The sequence below is a fragment of the Eleginops maclovinus genome, chromosome 14, assembly GCF_036324505.1.
Source record: "Eleginops maclovinus isolate JMC-PN-2008 ecotype Puerto Natales chromosome 14, JC_Emac_rtc_rv5, whole genome shotgun sequence".
Classification (NCBI taxonomy): Eukaryota; Metazoa; Chordata; class Actinopteri; order Perciformes; family Eleginopidae; genus Eleginops; species Eleginops maclovinus.
Genome location: NC_086362.1, coordinates 12,480,984 through 12,505,095, shown reverse-complemented (window position 1 = coordinate 12,505,095; position 24,112 = coordinate 12,480,984). Strand labels below are relative to the sequence as shown.

At 41.2% G+C, this 24,112-nt stretch overlaps 2 protein-coding genes across 4 annotated transcripts; one reads left to right on the top strand and one right to left on the bottom strand.

Moving 5' to 3' along the window:
- Positions 1–972: 972 nt before the first annotated feature.
- LOC134876316 (G2/M phase-specific E3 ubiquitin-protein ligase-like) lies at positions 973–7,572 on the bottom strand. Its single transcript, XM_063901307.1, has 8 exons — positions 7,478–7,572; positions 5,565–5,783; positions 3,887–4,303; positions 3,204–3,520; positions 2,907–3,088; positions 2,244–2,416; positions 1,711–1,925; positions 973–1,208 (listed from the first exon to the last, which is right to left on the bottom strand). Exons 1-8 carry the CDS (start codon positions 7,570–7,572, stop codon positions 973–975), a joined length of 1,854 nt encoding a protein of 617 aa, XP_063757377.1.
- Positions 7,573–16,960: 9,388 nt separating this feature from the next.
- Positions 16,961–23,913, top strand: LOC134875628 (butyrophilin subfamily 3 member A1-like). Of its 3 annotated transcripts, XM_063900199.1 has the most exons (12): positions 16,961–17,105; positions 19,425–19,504; positions 19,976–20,044; positions 20,129–20,191; positions 20,295–20,378; positions 20,499–20,594; positions 21,610–21,723; positions 21,901–22,035; positions 22,204–22,332; positions 22,418–22,502; positions 23,061–23,087; positions 23,192–23,913. In XM_063900199.1, the coding sequence occupies exons 2-12, from the start codon at positions 19,442–19,444 to the stop codon at positions 23,731–23,733; spliced, it is 1,407 nt and encodes a 468-aa protein (XP_063756269.1). In that variant the 5' UTR covers positions 16,961–17,105; positions 19,425–19,441; the 3' UTR covers positions 23,734–23,913. The 3 variants fall into 3 exon arrangements, with proteins under 3 accessions (XP_063756269.1, XP_063756271.1, XP_063756270.1); XM_063900200.1 differs by lacking the exon at positions 20,499–20,594 and having other exon boundaries at positions 16,967–17,105; XM_063900201.1 differs by lacking the exons at positions 20,295–20,378; positions 20,499–20,594 and having other exon boundaries at positions 16,963–17,105.
- The last annotated feature ends 199 nt before the right edge of the window (positions 23,914–24,112 follow it).

Sequence of the window (24,112 nt, the reverse complement as noted above, 5' to 3'; positions counted from 1 at the left end):
TTGCATCGAGGAAGTGTCATTGCAGGCCGCAGCGTGCATAACCAAAGAATAGAAAGACTTTGGGCTGAGCTGAATCGTGTTGTCTCTTATTTTTATGTCGAACTTTTCACCTTTATGGAAAACCGAAACTATTTAGACTCATTGTCGGAGTTGCACCTGTTCGCACTGCATTACATTTATGTACCACGAATACAACGGGCTGCGAGTGACTTCCGTAATCAGTGGAATAATCATGCTTTATCAACTGAAAGATGTAGGACCCCACTCCAGCTTTGGTTCTCTGGCATCATCAGGAATGCAGGCCAGGACATCACAGGGGTCAATGGTGTCTTTGCACCAGTCGGATCCCAAGGTGCTGCTTACCGTGAAACATCTCCTGAACTCCAATTCAACAGCGTCGTAGAAGTTCCTGATAACGATTTTCATGTAAATGACACTACTATAGCAGAGATCCGTCATACAATTGATCCTTTAGAGGATGAAGGAAACTACGGAATAAATATGTTTGTTACTCTTGTTAATTTCTTGGAAAGTAGACAATAAAACAGGAGTAGACCCCATTGACAATGAATTGTTTTAATTCATTTCAGTGCTTGTTTGTAAAACAGTGTGAACATCTGTGTGTGTGTTTACATGAGATGCATCTGTCTCTGCATACTGTACTGACTGTGAGGGAGTGCGTGTGTAAGTGTGGATATGTGCGTACGTGTGTTTGTACGTGCATATCCGTGCGTGTGTGTGTGTCTGTGTGTTTATATCTGTGTGTGTGTGTCTGTGTCTGTGTGTGTGTGTGTGTGTGTGTGTGTGTGTGTGTGTGTTTGTGTGTGTGTTTGTGTGTGTGTGTGTGCTCTTGCTCATGGGTGTGATGCATGATTTATACACCTAACTATGAGGGGCCATAACACACTGGAATCCTCTCCCCTTTCACTTGTGTAACGAAACCAAACTGAGTGCAATCCTCCCTAAAACACCCTAAGCCATACCAAATCCATATGTGTTTTGGATGGCAAACTCCATTGCCTCCTTGAAAGGCTCGTATTCTGAGTGAAGGGGCAGCCGTAAGCAGTTTATGCAAGTGTTTGCAATTGGATATTTTCCTCCACCATGAAGGAATTCCAAGGATGGCTGAGGGGAGAACCCCATCGGTGGAACCACATTAGACCCCGTAGTGAAGGTAAGAATAGATTCCAAAGTCATTTTCTTCTCTTCTGTTAAATGATAATACACAAACACAATAACTACATTAATGACACCATTCATGATCAAAACTATTTTGTATAAAAAGCAATTCAAATATGTAATCAGCAAAAAAAAAGAAAAGAAAAAGTAAACATTACTTAACATTCTTCTGAGATTGCAGAGAAAGTGAAAGATTACAGAGAAAGTGTATGTATTCATGTATATATTATGTATATACATATAATATATGTGTAATATTCATGAAAAGATCAAACTTGGCCACAGGCAGCACAGTTTCAATGAGCAGCATAGTTGCAACCTTCTCTGGCCATCATCATACACAGTGCACCTTTAAAAGTTAATTTCTACTTAGATTACTTCATATTTTAAAAATGTAAGGTAATATTACTTGGGCCTATATGACATTTTCCTTGGCAATGAACTTTTCATTTCATCTCAGTGACCTTAACCTCTCATAGTCCTGTGTCACAACAACATCCAGTGCCTTCAACACCATTGAAATTCAATCACCTTCTACATCCTGAAGGAAATCCCTCCAAAATGCCACTGTCTTGTTCTCGCCAATCCGGGAGTTGCTCCCATCCTCGGACCAGTTGATGGTGAAGAGACAATCCAGAGAGTCGGCTGTGAGCGTGGGAGGGTTGTAGCACAGCAGCGGGCGAAATGCCTCTGGGTGCTGTTGTATTTTCGGCAACACGCCTAGGGTTTTCAGCCCGTCTTTGAATCTAAACATTTTGCATGGGGGGGGACGACAAAAATAAAATATCAAAGACATAACAATGCCATATTGTTGGACGTTTCTTTTAGTCACAACAACGTACTTGCAGTTAGCACTCAATGTCATGCATTTTCATTATGACATACTGTGGCCAGAGAAAGTCTGAACACACCTGTTCAAATGCTAAGATTTTTGTGATGTAAAAAAATGTCACACAGATGAATGATTTCAGAACTTTTTCCACCTTCACTATAGTGCAGTATCGCTTTAATTCTCCATGGACACCCTGCATCATGTGTTATTTTACCACGTGAAACAAAATTACCGCTCCAAGGGTGCCCGAACACGATGGACCACGTGGAACATCAGGATGTCCTCCAGCAGTGGATATTTGTCGGTCAAGGATGTTAAGAGCCTTAAGCAGCCAGCGGTGGCCAAGTAGTCGCTGATAGGCTCCACAGACAGCTGCAGGTCATGTAGTGTCGTGGCTTCAGAAACCTGTGGAATAGTGCATAAACAGAGGTGTCAAAAGTAAAAGTAAATGTATTGTTTAAGTACAACACTGGCACATAACATTACACAACTGTTACACCAGTTATGCCATTGTAGCTAATGAGGTCGATAGACGTTGTTACTGAAAAAAATAAACTAAGAACCTACCAAAAACCTACAAATTTGACCCAACCAGCGCAGCATCAGGTATATTGGTTTACAGTATCTGTAGACCAGTTACTCAGTGAAGTTAATTGTGTTGGAAGGAAACTGTGGCATTTTTTAACCTCTGCTTTTACTTTTGACACCTCTGTGCATAAAGACACATACACTAGGTAGTGCATCAACATCACCACAACCCTAGTAATCTGCTTCATTATGTTCACTACCCACTCTACATTGACACACCCAACCGAAACAACTTCAAATTAACATAGATACACACAGCAACACATTAGTGCATGAAATGTGCAACCCCCTTCCCCCAACCACAGACCTTTGTTAGTTTGTCGCGCAGATCAGAATCAGTGACGTCTTCCAGCTCTGGCTGGCACTGGTCTGCTCCCTCGGATATGCCCGTGAAAAGAGTCTTTGACAGAAAACATGGCGGTGGACCGCCATGGACCAGGCTGAGGGCAATGGCAGTTCCTGCATAAAAATATTTGTCCTCACGTAAAGCTAGAAAGATTACAGAAAGAACAGAAAGTACAGCAGATCACTTGCCAAGTATGGTCAGCGTAGAAGCACAACAATTAAATTCTTCAATAATTCCATATAATTATGGTAAACAAACCTCTGAAATCTAGAGCCAAGTTGCGATGGCCTTCGCGTCCCTCAAACATCTCGGACTCTGACAGGGTTTGCATTAGAAGGCGAAGAAACTCTCTTCTTGGCCCCCCAAGGTCAATAGCTTCCTCAGTCGCCCCCTTATCGTCAGAAAATCTCACATTCAAAGTATTGCATGGGCTGAATGTCAACCTTTTAAGACCCCGTATGGCCCCGTCAAGAACATTGGAGCGATTTATGTTGAATCTTGAAATTCCAATGCTATCGATTTTCTCTGCCAATTCCTTCAGAATGTCACTGACTGGGACATCTTCTTTGGGGAGCCTTCAAGAGAGAAGAGAGAATTGCACACACATTTACAACTAGTTGATTTTCACAATGTAATGCAATGTAAGGGAGGGTGATATGGCTACATTTTCTTATCACGATTGAAACAACATTGTCATGATTCTGATTTTATCATTATTAGCGGTATCAGCAATTGCTACTCAGTTTACATTTATAGCCTACAAAACAAGTGACTGAGACTCCACCAATTCTCCACCTGGCCATGGCTGTCCACATGGCCTCTTCTACGCCACAAGGACAAAGCATGTCACTATCTGTTATTCACTGATTGATGGGTCAGGTTGCGGAGTCTGAAGCGCACCAGCAAGTTATGGAATGTGTCAAAGGTGATCTCACACTTACGTCTGGTCTTGCATGCTAACGACTATAGCATGTAACAGTTCACCGTCTTCCTCCTCCGCCAAATCTTCAATGATGTCGACATATGCACTATAGTAATTATCTGGATGATATCCTGCCTGGTCATTCACTGGTGGCTGCAGTGGTGGCTGCTGTGGTGGCTGCTGTGGTGGCTGTTGAGGTGGCTGTTGAGGTGGCTGTTGAGGTGGCTGCTGAGGTGGCTGTTGAGGTGGCTGTTGAGGTGGCTGTTGAGGTGGCTGCAGTGGTGGCTGTTGAGGTGGCTGTTGAGGTGGCTGCTGTGGTGGCTGTTGAGGTGGCTGTTGAGGTGGCTGTTGAGGTGGCTGCTGAGGTGGTGCTTGTGGGGGTGGTGTGGTGCACGAGGATGGCTGCTGGCAGAAATGTCTTCCATGAGGTCGTCCTCTACCTCGGAACTGTCATCACTATATGAGCCGTCATCACTCAAACACTTGAGAACAAAACATTTTTACGGTATGTAGGTTTTAAGCATAGAAGACTAATACCATTTTCAGAAAACAGAAGTCCAAGGGGCAAATTTGTGGAAAAGTGGGTGAACCATCTTTTTTACACAAAATCTCAAATCTTATTCTGGTGAAGCCATTCTTTTGTTGATGTAGGCATTTGATTAGGCTAATTGTCGTCATGAAAGATGAACTCTCATTTTCAACTTTCTAACTGGAGGCTTTTTCAGCACAATGACCACCAGGCTTCAACAGAATCATACTTACCTCAAGTGAAAGGGAAGGCCGCAGGTATAAAGATGCCCTTTTGAATATTTTCTGTATGAGGGTTGCATCCAGCTTTTGGCCCTCAGACAGTGATGGAGGAACAAGCTTGTTGCCACAGGGCATGAGGATCTATAAGCTAATGCAGATTAAGAGTTTGATGAAGCAACACATACATTACATACAGCACAGTCACATAACCGGCCACAGAGTAAAAAATAATGAACGATAAAGTACACAGGCCGAAGTGATGGGCTGAACTCAATATATATTTTAAAAGAAATGCACTCTTTAAAACACTCTTGAGGGAATACCAAAAACAATGCAATGCTACTCCAAGTCAATCACACTTCTGTTACATCAGCCTTTCCAGTTAGGAATCAACAACCATTTTGGCATGCAATGGATACAAATTAAAGGTAATAACCAAAATAAGCTCCCCAAAACAGAATATGCCGTTATTCTGCAGGTGGGGGCCACAGCCCATTTCTCTTTTTTTTAATCATTTCTAGCTTATTTGTATTAGTCACAAGTGCATTTTGTCAGTGTCCCATCCCTGGAGGTACCACGAGGCGGTGTCAATCAACCAGATAGAATGAAAAAAGAGAATTGGTCTGTGGACACCACCTGCAGAATAAGTCTACTTTGGGCACATTTTGGTTATTACCGCTAATTTCTACCCATGCCTTGTTAAATTGGCACAGCAGTTGTCGAAATGGATTCATGATGAGTGTTGCTTCCTAACTAGACAGGCTGGTATCACAGAAGTATGGTTGACTTGAAGTTGCATTGCTTTGTTTTGGTGTTCCCTTTATTATTTTTTGGGAGCAGTGTATTGGTGGTATGTGGGCCAACTCTAATACACATTCGGGTTTGACATCCCTGGCTTAACTTCTCTCAACACAACAAAACGGACTGTTGTCCACTTCAGTACTTACCTGACATTATTAGGAAGGCACACCTTAGCTGCAAATGCCTGCCTAAGCCTGGCCATCACCTCTGTGCTGTCCCATGCCTTTTCAAATTCAAAGGCATTCAGTATGTAGCCTCTCTGGTGCAGCACTGATTTCTTTGCTTGTTTTACGACACTGCTGTCATCAGCTGAAGGCAGCAGGATAACATCTTTATGAAAAGCCCGGTGTATTCCCGGCTTTGTTCTGTAAAAAAAAAAGGATATAGAACATCAACATACTTAGGACAACATGACAAAAACAATCAAAATCAAAGACTCCCCAAACCACTACATGAATGCACTATGACATAGTGACAGAGACATTTGCGATATTACCCTTGAGATCAAATTGATCAAAAAAGATCAATATTATCAGCAACAATCATTGTGAATTTCCATACTATGCAATGGGTGGTAATGAAAGGTACTAACAAAAAACACCCCCCAAAATAGTTATTCTGTAGGTGGTGTATAAAGACCATTTCTCTCTTGTCAGGCTAACCAGCTGAATTGTTGGTCACATGTGCTGGGCATTTTCAGTCTCAAACCCCTGCAGGTATGAGGTGGTGCCTATCACCTGCTGACGTAGCTTAGCTAGGGGTAGTCATCCAGAACAAATCAGAAAGAAAGCATGAAAAAGGAGTGCTGCTTCTTGTGCACTGTGGAAGCCCATTCCCGCCACATAAAAAAAAAAAAATCCGGACCATATCTCGCAATTCTGAGATACTATCTCAGAATTGCGAGGTGCTTTCATACATATAGTTCGATTGCTTTGGTCCGCACCGGGCCAAAAAATGATACAATGTAGCAAACAAACGTTGGTTCGGTTTCACATATTCATATTTCTAAACGAACCAAAATAGACCAAGCGAACCAAAATAGACCGCGAAGACTGCCCAAGTTTTGCGCCAGTCACGGGCCACTTACAAGAACTTGGGGAAATGAAAAAAAGACAGATCTTCGTTAATTATGAGTGATTGTTGTGCTAGCTAGCGAGCTAACGGCCATTCTACGATAAACTTAAGCGTATGGCATCTGCATCAGTGGTTGCATTGATGGCTTTTCGCGGAAGAGAATCTGGCTTGAAGCCTACAAAACTAAAAGTGATCCACGCATTATTGAATGGAGGAATGTGCACGAAAATGCTTCTCAACTGTGGCATGCATGCAGCGACACTGAAACAAATGTGCCTACTGCCGCCTGTTGTGTTCTCACGTAGCCTAGCCTACTACCATATCTCTTGCAAGATAGTAGATAGTATCTCGCAATTCTAACTTACTATCTCGGAATTCTGACTTAGTATCTCGCAATTCAGAGATAGTATCTCAGAATTGCGAGATATGGTCTGGATTTTTCTTTGTGGCGGGAATGGGTTTCCATAGTGCTGCTTCTTGTGCACTGTGAAATATTTTTAGTTGTTTATTTCCAGAATTCATACTGCCCATTCACAAATGGCACCTTTTTTCATGAATAGGCTACTTACCACCACCATCAAATACTAAGTATTCATTAGTCCAGAAATAGACATTTTTAGCTGCAAAACGTACTGTACTTTGGGAGGAAGGTTTACTAACGTTCCACGCCACACTCTGCTAGTTGGCCTCCGTTACACATGAGCTGGTGCTAAGCTGGACTATTTCTGATTTGGCACTGAGTGAACGCAAAATGGTAGTTCTAGAATGATAATAGGCCTACACGACACTACGGTGCATCCCGAACAGGACAAGGCATAAAATAAAGGAGAAAAGGCTGGTTCAGCATGGACAGCATACACCTGCTCGCTAGGCTAGTGCTTCCCAGCTTCATCTCCGTTATATGTATAATGGTTTAATGATGCAAAATCTGTTTCAGCATGCTGAAGTGTCTGTTAGGCCATATCAATGACAAAAACGGTCTTACCTTTTCACCGACTTTCCTCTGGAATTCCAGGTGCTGAACCGCCTGGCCTCAAATCTAGGGGTTTCCAGTGTCGATGTTGATGGCGTTGATGGCATTGATAGCAAGGGATTGCTAGTTCTAACTGTACGTGGTCTGAAAGCATTTCTAATCTCCGCATTCACGTTTTCCAAATTTTGCCCATTTGCCTTGGTATTGTTGATGGCAGTTGAAATTGTACTTATTACATTAGAAGAACCTAAGAGACCTCTTAATACACCGATTGCTTCGCCGATTGCTTCTTCGGTCCTTCTGTCGGCCATGCTTGCAATAAATAAAAACGCGCCAGTTTGCAAACTCATGTGTGTCTATGGCAGTTTAGAACAAACAGGAAACGGTTTATTCAAATATTCAAAAACACCAAGCTTAACCATTTAATGCATAACATGGGTCACAAGTGACCCGGCCGAGTTTATTTTTTTAAATATCTGTGCCATAACTTGTCTTCATGACCTAGCACTCCATGAATTCCTCGATTAACTTGTTTTAGTTCATTATAAGACTTCATTTTATTTTTTTCTCTAAACCTTTTTAAATAAAAATACTTTAAAAAATAAAAAATAAACTATGTACTCGCGATTGCCAATAACGAATAAGGCCTGCAGACTGATCAAAATATAAAAAAGTTGCACCTTCATATTGAAACACAAAAAAAATATGCAATGAAATAACGCTGAAATGTCATGTTCTTCTCACTAGGCCTACTAGTCTAATGGTCTTCCGGACGCACTGAAATGCCTTCCGGTTACACTGAAAAATGCTCTCGCGCCCTCCCCGCCTCTCTCACACACAAACCCCCCCTCCCTCTCTCTCTCTCTCTCTCTCTCTCTCTCTCTCTCTCTTGTGCTTTTATTGTGCAATTCTACAGTGTGGAGGCAAGTATTCCAGTGTGTTTTGGCACCCATTAATATATATGAAAGTTTTTTTCAGTGTGCAGAGACAGTTTCAGTGGGAAGGGGAGAGAATTCCAGTGTGTTTTGACACCCATTAATATATATGAAAGTTATTTCCAGTGTGCCGTGAAATATTTTTTCAGTGTGCAGAGACAGTTTCAGTGGGAAGGGGAGAGAATTCCAGTGTGTTATGGCCTAAACGGCCCCTCATAGCAAAGGTAGGCCACGGATTGTTTCTATGTACATTACATTGACCTCGCTGAAGAAAGCGGATACAGAGACTGTAACTGAGTACATTATCCGGGCAGAGCAGATCTTTACAGCGCTCAGAGGTGCTGGCGAGGCACCGAGTGAGAAAGAAAGAAAAGAGAGAGCGTGCACAAAGCTCTAGGTGCGCTCGCGCTGAAGATGGCAGCGGCGGCGGTCTTGCAGCGAGTGGTGGAGGACGGATCGGCGCGCGGGGACCCGCGGGAGACGACGTCACATTCCGGGCAGAGACCGAGGACACCTGCAAGCCAGCGCAGCAGCGGCAGATCGAGGGAAAAGGGTTGGTCGTCGACACAGGCGCGACATCTCACATGCTGAACGACAGAAGCCGGTTCAAGACCTTCGACAGCACATTCAAACCAGAGGGCCACAGCATGGAGCTGGCCGACGGGAGGCGGACGTTCGGGTTGGCGGAAGGCAGAGGGAACGCGCAGGTGTGTCTCATCGACAGCGAAGGACGCAGATGTACAGTGACTCTTACAAGAACTGTTCTCCGTGAAATGTGCCACTGCACATGGTGCCAAGGTACTCTTCGAGGAAGGTAACAATGTTCTTGTGGCGTCTAACGGCGCAAGGTTTAACATTCAAGTGTGTAACATAATGTATTACTTGCAAACAGAGTGTGATGAAGATGATGTGTGCAATGTTAGCCATGATATCCAAACCTGGCACGAAATTATGGGGCATTGTAACTATGATGACATACTGAAACTGCAGGATGTAACCGTAGGCATGCACATTAAAGGTGCAAAGCGTAAGCCTGACAAAGAATGTCATGTGTGCATAGAGGGGAAGTTTACTCAGACGAGAAACAGAAATGCAACTGACAAGGTGCAAACACCACTTGAGTTGGTAAACACTGATCTAGCTGGTCCAGTGACAAATGGTTCAATTGATGGTTACAGGTATATGCAATCTTTTACAGATGTGTGCACAGGAGTAGTTTTCACTTACTTTCTGAAAGCGAAGAGTGATGCCGTACAGGCTACTGAAAAGTTTCTGGCTGATGTAGCGCCTTATGGCAGTGTGAAGTGCATCCGGTCAGACAACGGGACCGAGTTTACTAGCAGAGAATTTAAGTCACTACTAAGTAAGAACAGAATAAGACATGAGACGTCCTGTCCTTACTCCCCACACCAGAACGGGATAGCTGAGAGGGAGGGGCGCACTCTCTTCGAGATGGCTAGGTGTAAGCTTATTGACAGCAAATTACCTAAGACCCTATGGCATTATGCTGTTCAGGAAGCAGCCTACACCAGAAACCGATGCTTTAACAAGCACATTGGTACAACACCGTACACAGCATTGACAGGGAAGAAATGTGATCTAGTTAAGATGCACAAATTCGGGTCAGAGTGTTACGCGTACCAACAAGACAAGGGTAAACTAGATCCGAGGTGTAAGAAGGGGCTCTTCGTAGGGCACGACAAAGGCAGCCCCGCTTTTCTAGTTTACCACCCCACCAAGGGAAAAGTGCAGAAGCACAGATAGGTCAAATTTATCACAAAGACCACATGTGACAGTGAGACTCAGACTCAGGACTTAGGATTTGACCCCATTGAAAATAGTGAGAAGACAGACACATCACAGCCCAGTGCTACGAGCAGACGTACAGACTGACAGTCCACAATCCCCAGGAGATGATGGTGAGGAGCACCACAGGGTGACGCCACAGGCCCCAAGCAGTGGGAGATACCCCACTAGAGAGCGTAAGCCCCCGAGTTATCTTTGTGATTACGCTACTCAGGAAGATAGTGGTGATGATGATAGTACGCTCACCAGTATTGACTATTGCTATCGAGCAGTGTGTGGTGTGCCACTGACCTTTAAACAGGCTATGGCATCACCACAGGCAGGTAAATGGAAGTGGGCAATGGACGACGAGATGCAGTCACTCAAGGAAAACCAGACCTTTACCCTGACCAAATTGCCAGAGGGCAGAAAGACAGTGGGAGGTAGGTGGGTATACTCTATTAAGGAGGATAGTGATGGACATGAGCAGTACAAGGCCAGATTTGTGGCGAAGGGGTATAGCCAGAGAGCGGGGATAGATTATGGTGAGACATTCTCCCCCACGGCCAATATGACCAGTGTGCGTGTAGTCATGCAAAAGGCAGCCCAAGAAAACTTGGTACTACACCAAATGGACGTAAAGACGGCGTATCTACATGCACCCATAGACCGAGACATTTACATGGATCAACCTGTAGGTTACGAAAAAGTGGGAGGAAACCTAGTGTGTAAATTAGAGAAGTCTATTTATGGTCTGAAGCAATCGGGGCGTAACTGGAATGAGATGCTACACAAATGCTTGATAAATGACAACTTCACACAGAACCCAGCGGATCATTGTGTATACTCAAAAGAGTCTAAGCAGGCAGGGAAGGTGATTATAGTCATTTGGGTGGATGATCTTATCATCGCAGCGAATAACATGAGAAGTCTAGAGCAAGTGAAGGCAATGCTTTCCACCAGGTTTAAGATGAAGGACCTAGGCAGGTTGAAGCATTTTCTAGGCATAGACTTCAGTCAGACTGATGATTGTGTAACAATGTCACAACAGAGGTATGTTGACAAGATTCTCAACCGTTTTGATATGCAGGAGTGCAGAACACGCGAGACACCATGTGAACAAAAGGTTGACTACACTGATGATGCACCTGAGATGACTGATGTAAGGAAATACAGGGAAGCTGTAGGTAGTCTCATCTACTTAACTACTTGTACGAGACCTGATCTATGTTTTGTGTTAGGCAAGCGATCACAACATTTTGCAAACCCCACAGAAGAAAACTGGGTGACAGTGAAACATGTACTGCGTTATCTAAAAGGTACTACTGACAAGCAGCTGACTTTTAGGAAAAGCAGCGATGGTTTAGGCCTCTGGGCATACAGTGACGCAGATTGGGGCGCAGACACCAGTGACAGACGGAGCACGTCTAGCTACTGTGTGAGCATGAGCAAAAACAGCTCACTGGTATCTTGGAGAAGCAAAAAGCAACCCACAGTAGCGTTATCGACATGTGAAGCCGAATATATGGCTTTAGCTCTAACAATACAGGAGTGTATCTATTTAGAGCAGTGGTCCGCAACCAACGGACCGCGGTCCGGATACGGACCCAAATGCAATCCCATCCGGACCCGGAATAAATTGTTAAAATATTTTTACGGGAGAATTCATTTTAAACCGGAGCGTTACTTTTCCCCCTATCTGACACAACAGTGGTTTTACCAGCACTACACTGAGCAAGGATTGGAAGCTACAAACCAATCGCGTGCGAGTCATACTAACCACATGGTTCAACTAGCCAATCAAATCGCCAGCTTGAACTCAGCGCGAGTTGGATGAGCAAACCGAAGCCGAGGTTTGTAGCCAGTCAGCCAGGCACAGACATACACGCAGTGTGATAAGGAAGAGAAGGTGAAAGGCAAGCGAAAAGCGATTGAAGCGAGAAACGCAGGGAGATGATACAGGAATACAGGGCGTGAGTTACAGTCAGAAAAGGTGCAAACACTATGGCGCTTTCAAAAAAGTAGACGCCGAAAATAGAGCGTTCAACACGGAATGTACTGATGCATACATGTTCATTCTTCCGCCTGCGAACACGAAACCAGTGTGCCTCATATGCTCCGAAACCGTGGCACTTATTAAAAGTGCCAATGTCAAGCGTCACTATAAGACTAGGCACAAAGCATTTGACCAATCATACCCACCTAAGTCCGAACTCCGGGCGCAGAAAATTCGAAGTCTCACTGCCCAATATGATCAGTCCACCAGGGTATTAAGCCGTGCTTTCAGCGCACAACAGCGTGCAAATGAATGTTCCCTCCGTGTTGCTTGGGTTTTAGGAAAACACAAAAAGCCCTTTACAGATGCAAGTGTTGTCAAAGAGTGCATGACTGAAATAACAGAGGCGTTACTTGATGGTAAAGAAAAAGATGACCTCTGTGACAAAATAGAGAAAATACCCCTGTCAGCCTACACAGCCACAAGGAGAAGTGAGATACTAGCTCAAAATGCACTGTCCCAGCTGGAAGATGCTATTTCTAAGGCACCGTGTGTAGGCTTGGCTGTGGATGAATCTACTGATGTGTCTGACAATGCTCAGCTGTTAGTTTACATAAGATTCTTAAACAGGGAGAAAAATGAGTTCTGTGAAGACCTCTTAGGCCTGACTCCCCTGCAGACCACTACCAAAGGAGAAGACATATACCTGGCCATTAAGGAAATGCTATCAAAGCGAGGAATAGAGCCAAAACAAGTCATATCAATAACCACTGATGGAGCCCCTGCCATGATAGGGAGAGAAAAGCGAGCTGTGGCAAGGTTGAAACAAGACAACGCTGACCTCATCTCTTACCACTGCATTATTCATAAGGCTGTCCTTTGCTCCGCCCTGTCAGATGAGTATGCTGAGGTGATGAAGACAATGATGAAAATCATAAACTTTCTCAGGGCATCTTCTTCTTGTCAGCATCGCATGCTCAGGGAATTTCTCAAAGAGGTTAATGCAAACTCTGATGATCTTTTGCTCCACAACAATGTGAGATGGCTCAGCAAAGGCAGGGTGCTAGAGCGATTTTGGTCAATTAGACGTGAAGTAACAGCTTTCTTGGAACAACTGGAAAGTCAGAAAGCAGCAAACTTTTCTGTCTTTCTAAATGACGAGAAAAACGTGGATATCATAGCTTTTTTGGCTGATGTCATGTCACACCTGAATGGGCTTAATTTGCAGCTGCAGGGAAAGAACAATTCCATTTGTAATCTGATGACAGCTGTCCGCTCATTTCAACGAAAACTTCAGCTGTTCAAAGAAGATCTGCAAGGAGACTACACACACTTCCCAAAAGTGAAAGAACAGGTGCAGGGCCATAGAGATGTCTCCTCTTTTGTTGACTTTGTTGACAAGTTGATTGAAAACTTCAGCAAACGCTTTGATAGCTTCAGCATTGGAGAGGAGCTCACCCTCTTCATACAGAATCCATTTCTCATCACTGATGTCAGAGCATTCTCAAATGATGTCGCACATCACTTCAAGTGGGCAAACTCTGGGCCTCTCCAGATGCAAATGATTGACCTCCAGGCAGACGTGGCCCTGAAAGAGCAGTTTGCAAGAACCGAATGTACCACCTTCTGGCTCCAGATGGTTTCTGAGACAGCTTTCCCAGATCTGAAAAAAGTGGCCCTGTTTATCTTGACCATGTTCGGCTCCACATACAGCTGTGAGGCAGCGTTCTCTACAATGAACATAATAAAAACAAAATATCGTTCCACGCTCACCAATGAGCATCTGCACATGTGCATGAGAATGGCCTTGACCTCCTTCAAGCCCAGATTTAAAATGTTGGCAGGGCAAGCCAAAGCTCAATTCTCACACTGAGCAGGGGAAATGATAGGGGGGAAGACAGATGTGAGAGAAATCTGTAAGAGAAATAGTTAAGGTGTTTTGAGAATGTTTTGTTCAGGAGAAATATTGAGATTGTTCAATCAAAAGGAAACTGAAGCTGCTATTTTTTCTTAAGCACTTTCTTTGTTTTTGAATACATAATTTAGTTATTTTTTATTTAAACTGCAGCCTCACAAGGTTATCCTGTGTTCAGTGCTAATAAACTTCTTTGAAATGATTTTAACCTGTATTATTATTTTTTTAAACACAATTTATTCCGATATCGTCATACTGCAAATAGACATATGATGTTCCGGACCTCTGCTTGAGGAGATGTATTTGAACTGGACCTTCTCATAGTTTTCTTGAATACCCCTGATTTAGAGCAATTACTGAAGGATATGGATTCCTATGAATATGTTCAAACTGTTGTTCATGAGGATAACCAGGGCACCATTGCACTTGTGAAGAATCCTGTGTGCAGACAAAGGTGCAAACATGTAGACATCAAGTATCATTTCATAAGGTCAACCATTAAAGAAGGGAAGATGACACTTGTTTACTGTCCTACTGATGAGATGATAGCAGATGCTATGACCAAGCCTGTCTCAAAGGTTAAACTGATGAAATTTTCAGGAGCCATGTTTGGTGTAAGCGTCTGATGAGCTGTAAATATGTTAAGTACTGTATGTACTGTAATGTTTTGATTTATTTCTGGGTTTATTCTGATTGTTAAAAGCTGTACAGGATACAAGTCACTCATAAGTGGGAGTGTTGACATATGTGTGTATGATTGACTGAGATGTATTCTGTACTACTTACCTGTTCCACACCATAAGGGGGTGCTATTGATTTTATATGAGATGAATATGATTGGTGACGTCACACCCCCTATATATATGAATGTTCTGCGCGTGATTTTTCTCTTGGCCCGCTCCCAATATGATGAAGGCTGGAAGAGCAGTTCCTTGGTTTGCTATATAATAAATATGCCCTAAAGGCTGAAGGAAGAATTTGTCTCGTCTACCTTTCTAGTGTTGCACTATTGGACTCCTGCTGTGTGTTGGCAGTACTCCTGCTAACAGGCAATCATTTTCATCTTGTGCTCTCTATATCCAATTGTCGCAACATTACTCATGGTAGTCAAAACCAGCCCAGAGAGTACAAATATGGACACCTTCTGGTTTAAACTGCTATTAATGATACTTAAAAATGTCAGAAACAGAATCAGCGTCCCCAATACCCCTAAGACAGCTCAAAATGATCCAAGTCATGTTTCACAAATGTTCTGTTCTTCCTTTCAAAACTGCACTCGCCAACATCCTGTTCTTTTTATACCAAATAAAATGAATTTAAACATTTTTAAGCAATGTTTTGTCCATCTTGTTTGATCAATTCTTGAATGTAAATACTGAAATTATTATTGGCTTGCATATCAAAATAGTCCTCAATCTTTCCCAGAATCCTGTAGAATGTGAAGCCTGCTGACATACTGTATATACAAGAGACCACTTCAGCATTATCAGTTTCTCTTGTTTTACTATTTATAGGTATGTCTTTGTATTCTCTAAAATACTGACAAATGTTCTCTGTGTTGGAATTGGACAGACACTGGAATGGCCGCCACACATGTAGAGATAAAGATTTAAGAAACATTTGGAGTGGTCCCTTCATTTTTTCCGGCGCTGTATAATAGATGTTATGTTGTTTTTTCAAAACTATTTACAAAATGAATTACCACACAGATAGATTTGTGGGTGGGATAAGTATCATGCACACACAATTTCAATGTGAGCTACACACAAATAGATGTGAAATCATTTCACTTTTGTTGTAAAAAATAGTCCTTTTTAGGTTTATAAGTAATATTCATTTGTGTAAAAAATAGCACATTTCTTCCTTAACTGATAGATTCTAATATCATGTATACCACTATAAATGATATATAAGTGACAGGAAAGGTTTTGGATATGAGAAATGAATGATCTCAGTTGTATTTAAAACTCAAACTGTGCTGTATAATACACAAAGTCTCTGTCCTTTGCCCCTGGATTCAGTTTACGACTTAACTCCTCAATAAAGGAAGAGACATCGGGAAGAACAACATGTTTCCTTGTTTCCTCGTTCCCAGAACTGTTCCTCTGTGAATGTGTGTATTGGCCTAGCCTTGAAAATGACTGATATTTGCTGAATTCTTCTGGAGCCTTGAATAGGACTTCATTTCACTGCTCCACAGCACATGAGCAGGAACCTTATCGAGCCTTTTCAAAAAAGGCTGAAGAAAACAAAGCACCACCGCAAACACTTCAACAATTAAATAAGAAATCTAAAGATCCCCACTCCATGGTCAGCAAAGCAGAATATCTTATCTTCATAAAGACTCATAGGGTCCTCATAGGAGAACCTACACCATATTAGGCAGGTGGTCATAATGTTAGGGCTGATCGGTGTACTTGCTGATGGCTGTACTTTGATTTTTATTGTATTTGTATCTTTTAAACGTTTTTAACTGTGCTTGACACTGCTGCTGGAACAACATAATTTCCCAATTGGGATGAATAAAGTTGATGTCTATCTATCATAATGAGCCCGGGGTCAAAATTCCCCAAAGATTTTCCGATTCTCGTCACAAAACAATCCTTATTTATTGTATTTTCTGAATGTTATGGTCCACTCCCACTTGTCCAGAGACAATATAATTGAAGAGAAATCCCCTCTTTGACACTTCATCTGATAAAATGTGCCTTATAGGACTGTCTAATTTAAAGGTTTTAGGTCCTACTGCTTTTTTGACCTATTGTGACCTACTTATCTTTAGCTGCTGTCCTTTTCTGTAGAGTTAACTGGGCTACACCTTTATCAGTTCTATTTTTTAAACATCTTGTGGTTATATGACAACTCAGTTGCATCTTACCGTAAGTATGTTGCTGTTAAAGTGGGTTGGTTGGTTATAAAGCCATAAAAGTCCAAAGTCCAAGTTCAGACAAGATGAAGTGATCATTTTCCTGCTTCACAGATAAACAAAGGACTCATCTCAGGCAGCGAGTAAGTGATATTGTTCCTCAGATCACACTTTATTGTATTTGTGCTTTACAGAAGCTCTTATTTGATTTTTCGTTGTGTTGTACATACTTTATAGTTTGTTTGGTAATTGGTCAAATTGATCGTACGTGTTTGAAAGCACTTAGATTGATAAACAAACCCAAATCTCATTTAACTTGTTGTTAAATTACATTTATTTCAATAAGAATTTCTCAGTTTGAATTTGGAGTTGGTAGATATAAGTAGGCTGGTTCTAGCTATTAATGTCCATGTAAATAACAGAAGAGTTTAATATTGTCTTTCCCTTTATCCAAAGGTTTGACTGAAAGATAATGTTAACTGTTTTTAAAAAGACTCATGAGGCCACAGCGATGCTAATGTTGTGATGACAGGGATATTTTAAAGGATAGCATTGCGGGACAGACAGATTTGAGCGATTTCGACAACGGCCAAATTGTGATGGCTAGACTGGGTCAGGGCACCCCCATTTATTTTATTTTTACATATTATTATTCTCTGGGACGGTAAGAAACTGAATTTCGATCCCCATGTCTGTGTAACACAAATAGAGGAATTGACAATACAGTTTGACTTACTTGACCTATTTTGATCTATTGTGGTAATATGCCAACTCTATGTATGCTGCTGTTAAAGTGGGGTGGTTGGGTATAAAGCCATGAAGTCCAAAGTCCAAGTTCAGTCAAGATGAAATGATCATGTTCCTGCTTCACAGATAAACAAAGGACTCATCTCAGGCAGTGAGCATGTCATATTATTCCTCAGATCACACTTTACTTAGTTTGTGGTTAAGACAAGCTCTTATTAGATTTGTGTTGTCTTGTAGATGGTATATAGTTTGTTTGGTAATTGCTCAATTTGATCGTACGTGTTTGGAAGTACAAATCTAAAACGACTTGTTATAAAAAGAGATTTGTTTTATCAAGAATTTCGAGTTGGTACATTTTTTTATCTGACTGGTTCTAGCTACTAATGTCCACACAAATGAGAGAAGAATAATATTGTCTCTTCCTATATCCAAAGGTTTGACTGAAAGATAATGTTAACTGTTTTTAAAATGATTTGTGAGGATTGGGCCACAGGAGATCCAAATAAGAACGTCATGATGACAGAGTTATTTAAAATGTGTTTATGTAAATATATTTCTGGGAACAAACAAGTTAATGTTGGACATTCATTGAAACCCTATGTTACTCAAAGCCATTGTTTATGATATTGTTTCTATACAAACGCAGGACAAAGACAGTATGGGCAGGGTAAGACTGTAGCTAGGGTTTACACAAATGTGTTGTTAATGCAGTTCAGTGATGGGACGCAAACTCACCCATCCATCCCCTGATAACCACACACTTACGGGTGGGCTTTCACAAGTATGTAGAGTAAATATAAAAAAATAAGCTTTATGGAAAAGTTCAAACCCTGCAGTTTCCTTTTGGAACATCCATGTGTTTATTTCTTTGTTGGGAATGCCAAATAGAAAAGTACTGACTTTTATGGTGCCAATCCTTTTTTGAAATTGGCCATGCACTTACTTTTTATTGATCAGTTATCATGGTTTACAATCTCTCCTCTCAGCATTTATTATCACCCAAAGGATATTATGTTGTCAGGTATGTTTGTCAGTTCGACATCAAGTTCTGAAGTGGAAATCACGCTGAATTATATGATTGATTCATTTTTAAATGTCTTTAACCTTGCAAATAAGGCATGGTCTTTGTGGAGAAAGGTGCAATTTGTCTACAGCAGAGGTGTAAAGTAACTAAGTACATTTACTCAAGTACTGCACTTAAATACAATTTTGAGGTACTTGTACTTTACTTGAGTTTTTCAATTGTTTGCTACTTTGTACTTTTACTCCACTACATGTATGTAATCCCTTTAGTTACTTTACAGATCTGGATTAATGATGGTAAATATATCAGCCCTTAAATCAGACTTTAGTTCACCTGCAGTAAATCCAGCAGCTACCCTGCAGTATACAAAGCCATTCAAACTAGCTGCACCTTTACCAGCTCTGAGAACACTTTAATGATCAATAATTATAAAACATATCAGAGATATTATTCTGAAATGGACCAATCAAACAATGACTACTTTTACTGTCGCTACTTTAAGTACATTTAGATGAGAGTACTTTCTACTTTCACTGGAGGAACATTTAGAATGCAGGACTTTTACTGTGACAGAGTATTCCTACACTCTGGTACTTTTACTTAAGTACACGATCTCAGTACTTCTTCCACCTCTGACATACAGTATATTCTGTCTGTTGTTTAATGTTGTCGCATGCTGTGTCTCTCTCAGCTGACTTTGGATCCAGGATGGTTGGGACTACAGCGGACCCTGCAGAGATCCGGGCTGAACCCAAACTCACCAAGAAGCAGGTGCTGATGTTGTCTGATGGACACCTCATTGCATGTTCCCTTAAATAATGCAGCATTAGGAACAACATTGCCAACATGAATATAGAGTTTACTTTTAGAGAGAGAAACATGTGTATAGGTCGGTAAAGTGATTCCACTATGCCATTATTCATTTTGTTAAGCTAACGTTAATGAATATAGGGATAATATCGAGAATCTCAAATATTTTAAGATAATCGTGATATTGCATTTTCATAACTACCCATGCCTAGAACAAAGTCTTGTCCCTAAATGATAATAAGCCACCAAAAATATCCTTCTTTCATATTTAGTAGATCACCTTAAATGACATTTTCATCAGTTGAAGTCTGATTTAAAAAATGTAATATTATATTTGAATTGTACATGTGATGCTATTATGATACCCTTTTTTGTAGAGGTTTGGATTGATTTATATTACCCAAAGGTGTTATTCTTTTTCTACAAACATAGCTTAAAGCCCAAGAGAATAGAACTGTTTGCCACTCGGAACCATGGAATAAACCCAACCTCAGTGGACAGGTGAGCTAACTAGCTCTATAACATGAAGATGAACATATGACCACATTGCAGTCGTCACTGAACATGTGTCTTGTGTTCTTACAGGTGAAGCCTTTCGAACAATTTTCCCAAAGCTGTCAGCTTCAAGGCAAACCCCCTGCAACAAAGGTAGACAGATGGAAGCAATGTGAAAATGTATAGAAGACTATGAAAGTGGAATGGAAGGAAATACATTGAAAACATCCACAGGATTACCTTTGTTTCATTTCAGCGTGAACTCAAGCCATTGCACAGTCTGAAAGAGTGCCTAGAATTTCTTCAAAAACTGGCAGAGGATGTGAACATCATCGGCCAGGTACGACAGAAAGCGGTTATTAAAGCCTTCAGTCCTCTTGAAGACAATTTTCTGTCACTGAAGTATAAAACAGGGGAGGCAGGTATAAGAGTGTAACTAAAGGCGAGCTTTTTTAAATAGCAAAATAATGCTGAAGCAAACTGGAGGAGGAGGCAAGGTCAAACCAAACCAAGGAGAAGAGACGACAAACCTACAAAGAGCAGAAGGAGAGACAAGGTTATATACACACAGGACTAATCACAGCGGTAACACACAGCTGGGGAGGGGAGGTGAACACAATCAGGAGAAACTAAAAAAGACAGGAAGAAAAACCAGACAAGCCACAAAGAGCGAGTCCTTTTCAAAATAAAACAGGAAACTATAAACACAAAAACTAAGTTAATGAGCATGTCTGACACACTTATGAATGCTAGTATTCTTACCTTTTTGATAAGATCAGACTAGATGTTCTTTATTGATCCCCCATTTAGTAATTGTTTTGTTACAGCATCATGTTATCAAATCAGAAATCCTTTAATTGTCCCAGAGCAGAGACATTTTAATTATGACACTAGAGGAACGGAGCAGATAAAAGGCAACAATACAAATAGTAGACCAACATATTCAATAAAGAATCAACCACACATTATTCAAAATTATTAAAAGTACACATCCTTGGTGAATTATAAATAGCGGCATTATGTGCTTTAATGTTCAAAAAGCTCTTTATGTTTCTCATACTGCCTGTGCTGCAGCACCTCTTTTCACCCTCTGTCTGAAACCAGAGCCCAGTCTGCTCTGATTGGTCAGCTGGCCAGCTCTATTGTGATTAGTTAACTGTTTGGAGATATACCGCCCCTAAGCCAATCACGTACAATGTTTAAGAAAGCTAGCTCATAGAAAGGCAAGTGTTAAATAGTGATGTCATTAGACGTAAACCAAAGGAGTCCAATGGAGGCGTTTCAGGAAGGAGGGGGGTAGTGTGTGGGAGAGAAACTCCCTCTGGAGGGAACACAGGGATTTAAGCCATTGCAGACCATTTACATGCACACACACCTATAAGATAAGATATAAGATAATATGTACCTTTATTAATCCCCGTGGGGAAATTCAGTGAAGGGGACACAGCAAAGAGTAAAATTGCACCCTTTAAGCAAAAAATGGAATGCTAATATTTAGATGATCGTTACATTGACCATTTAAAAACGTTAAGATGATTAGAATAACCTTTTATCCCCTTCCCTTGTTTTAGGTGAAGAGTGTCAGTAAGAGGGCTACACCAGAGGGGGGCAGCAGAGAGCCAGGTAGCCTGCAGAGCAGCAGGAGGACGATCCTCAAATGGGCCGAGGAGCTGGAACTAAACATGGTTATTAACCCTTTGTTGAAATCATTAACCCTTCCTATTTCCCTTTCTATCATCTTCAATGGTGTTGGACTAATGACACTTTCTCTTTTTTCTACTTAAAGTAATAGAGCAATTGTTTTTTTGATGTTGTCAAACTGTAGTATAACTCTCTGGTTCTCCTTTTAATTTACTCCTCAGGTCCAAAAGGACACCAGGCTAACAGATGAAAACACAACAAGAAAAGAAGATCCAGGAGGAAAAGAGAAATCAGATTTGGAAAAAGACAATGAAAGGCTTCAGAAGTGGGCAGAAGAGCTGATGAAAATCAAAGAGGTGTGTGTGAGACAAATAGATATCCTCTCTTAAACCAAAGAAGGTTCTCTCTTCATGTGTGTGTGTGTGTGTGTGTGTGTGTGTGTGTGTGTGTGTGTGTGTGTGTGTGTGTGTGTGTGTGTGTGTGTGTGTGTGTGTGTGTGTGTGTGTGTCTTTGTGTGTTTCCAGTCTAATGGCGTGTCTGATGAGGAACTGAAGAAGCTGCTGTTTCCCAGAGGACGCAAAGATTCAAGGATAGCCGCCATCCTCCCTCTGCTGGAGTTTGTGGCTTGGTCCCTGCTGTCAGAGGATACTGAGGTGTGTGTGACAAAATGTATGACTCTAATGACACAAGATATTATTCTATGAGTCAACTCTGATGGATGAATATGACCCAATACAGGAGGCTGTATCGAAGCTGTGGCTGCCAACCAAACAGAAGGCCTGGAGGACAGGAAGTGGAAGCCCAAGATACATTCCTAACTCAGGTGACTCCACCACTGCCTGTTTAGAAAGTCCTTGAAATAAAGATGGGTTTCTCTTTGTGTATTCCTGATTTTGATCACAAACAGTTATTGGTTAATAGCACAATGGATTTCAGTAGGTTAAGTGGATGGATGCCTTAATTGATATACTTTTTGGTAAAGACCTAGAGGTGTGTTGATGATATTTATATAATTTTGGAACAAATAAAATAAATAGAAAATCTGAAATAAATATGAGGAACATAATACTTGTATAAAATGTGCTATAAATAATAAACTGTATATAGCAGGCTTAAGGAAGTGTCTTAAAATGACTTAACCAATACCATTAGTTGTGGTCATATGTTTGATTTCTGGACAATAGAAGATAGAAACCCGAGTTTTTCACTTAGTGAATATGTTAATATATTTGTAGGGAAAATGTTTTTATGCATGTTATTAATGCTTTTAAATATATGCATAGGGAAATGTATACAATTAAATATACTGGAACATAATGGCTGATTGTCAGCAATATGGTTATAGACCAGTTGTATAATGGTATATTTTATTGTCTTTCAGTGTGGCAGTGGATTCAGAGTGCCCGAGGTAATCTGGATTGATAAGTGGTCCTGAACAGCAAATTATAACATTGAATAAGTGCTTTCTATAACCTGCTGTTTCTTAACGATATTCCTGTATTTGAATCCTAGTCTCAGTGCGGTTGGACATCAGTAACAGTCATCCCTGGCTGGATGTGTCCAAGGATCTCCTGAAAGTTCAAGAGGCAGCATTTCCCCCCACTGGTGTCTCAAACTACAGCCAACTGTTCGCTCAGAGGTGCTGTGTGCTGGGGGACATTGTCATCAAGGAAGGAAGACACTACTGGGAGGTGGAGGTGTCTCCTAAGGGTAGCTGGAGAATTGGTGTGGTGTCAAAAAGTGCTCCCAGGAATAATAGGTCCACCATGTCTCCCAGAAATGGATACTGGACCCTGTGGAGGGGCAACAGATTGTGGGCCTGTACCGAGAGGCCCACTAAGCTGCAGAGGGCGGCTCTGCCCCGGCTGATCGGGGTGTTTGTGGATTTTGAGGAAGGACAGGTGTCTTTTTATGATGCCGAGCGAAGGGTTCACATTTATACTTTCTCTGATGTCTTCAAACACAGCCTCATCCCTGTGTTCAGCTACCTGGATGGAGACACGTTCCTTAAAATCATCCCGGCACAGATTCCAGAGAAAATGTGTCTCATATAAATCAATGTGACGAAATCAATAATGGTTTTCCAAGAATACAAATAAGTACCTCAGTATTTTACATTGACTTAAATGTAGTAGAGTAAAATCCTGAATACTTACTGGGATTGCCCTTTTTCTGACAACTGTAATTGCCAATGTTCTAATTTTTTATACTAAATAAAATCAAATGAAATCATACACAGTTTTTTGTTTTGTTATTTAGACATACACTGACACAGTTCATACACCACCCAATGGTTTTGGTAAGATCCAATGCATGATGTAAACAGGGGCAGCCTATTGCACACAATAGGTTACTGTTCCATAATTTTCATGGTTTGATTATCATTATTATTATTATTATTATTATTATTATTATTATTATTATTATTATTAT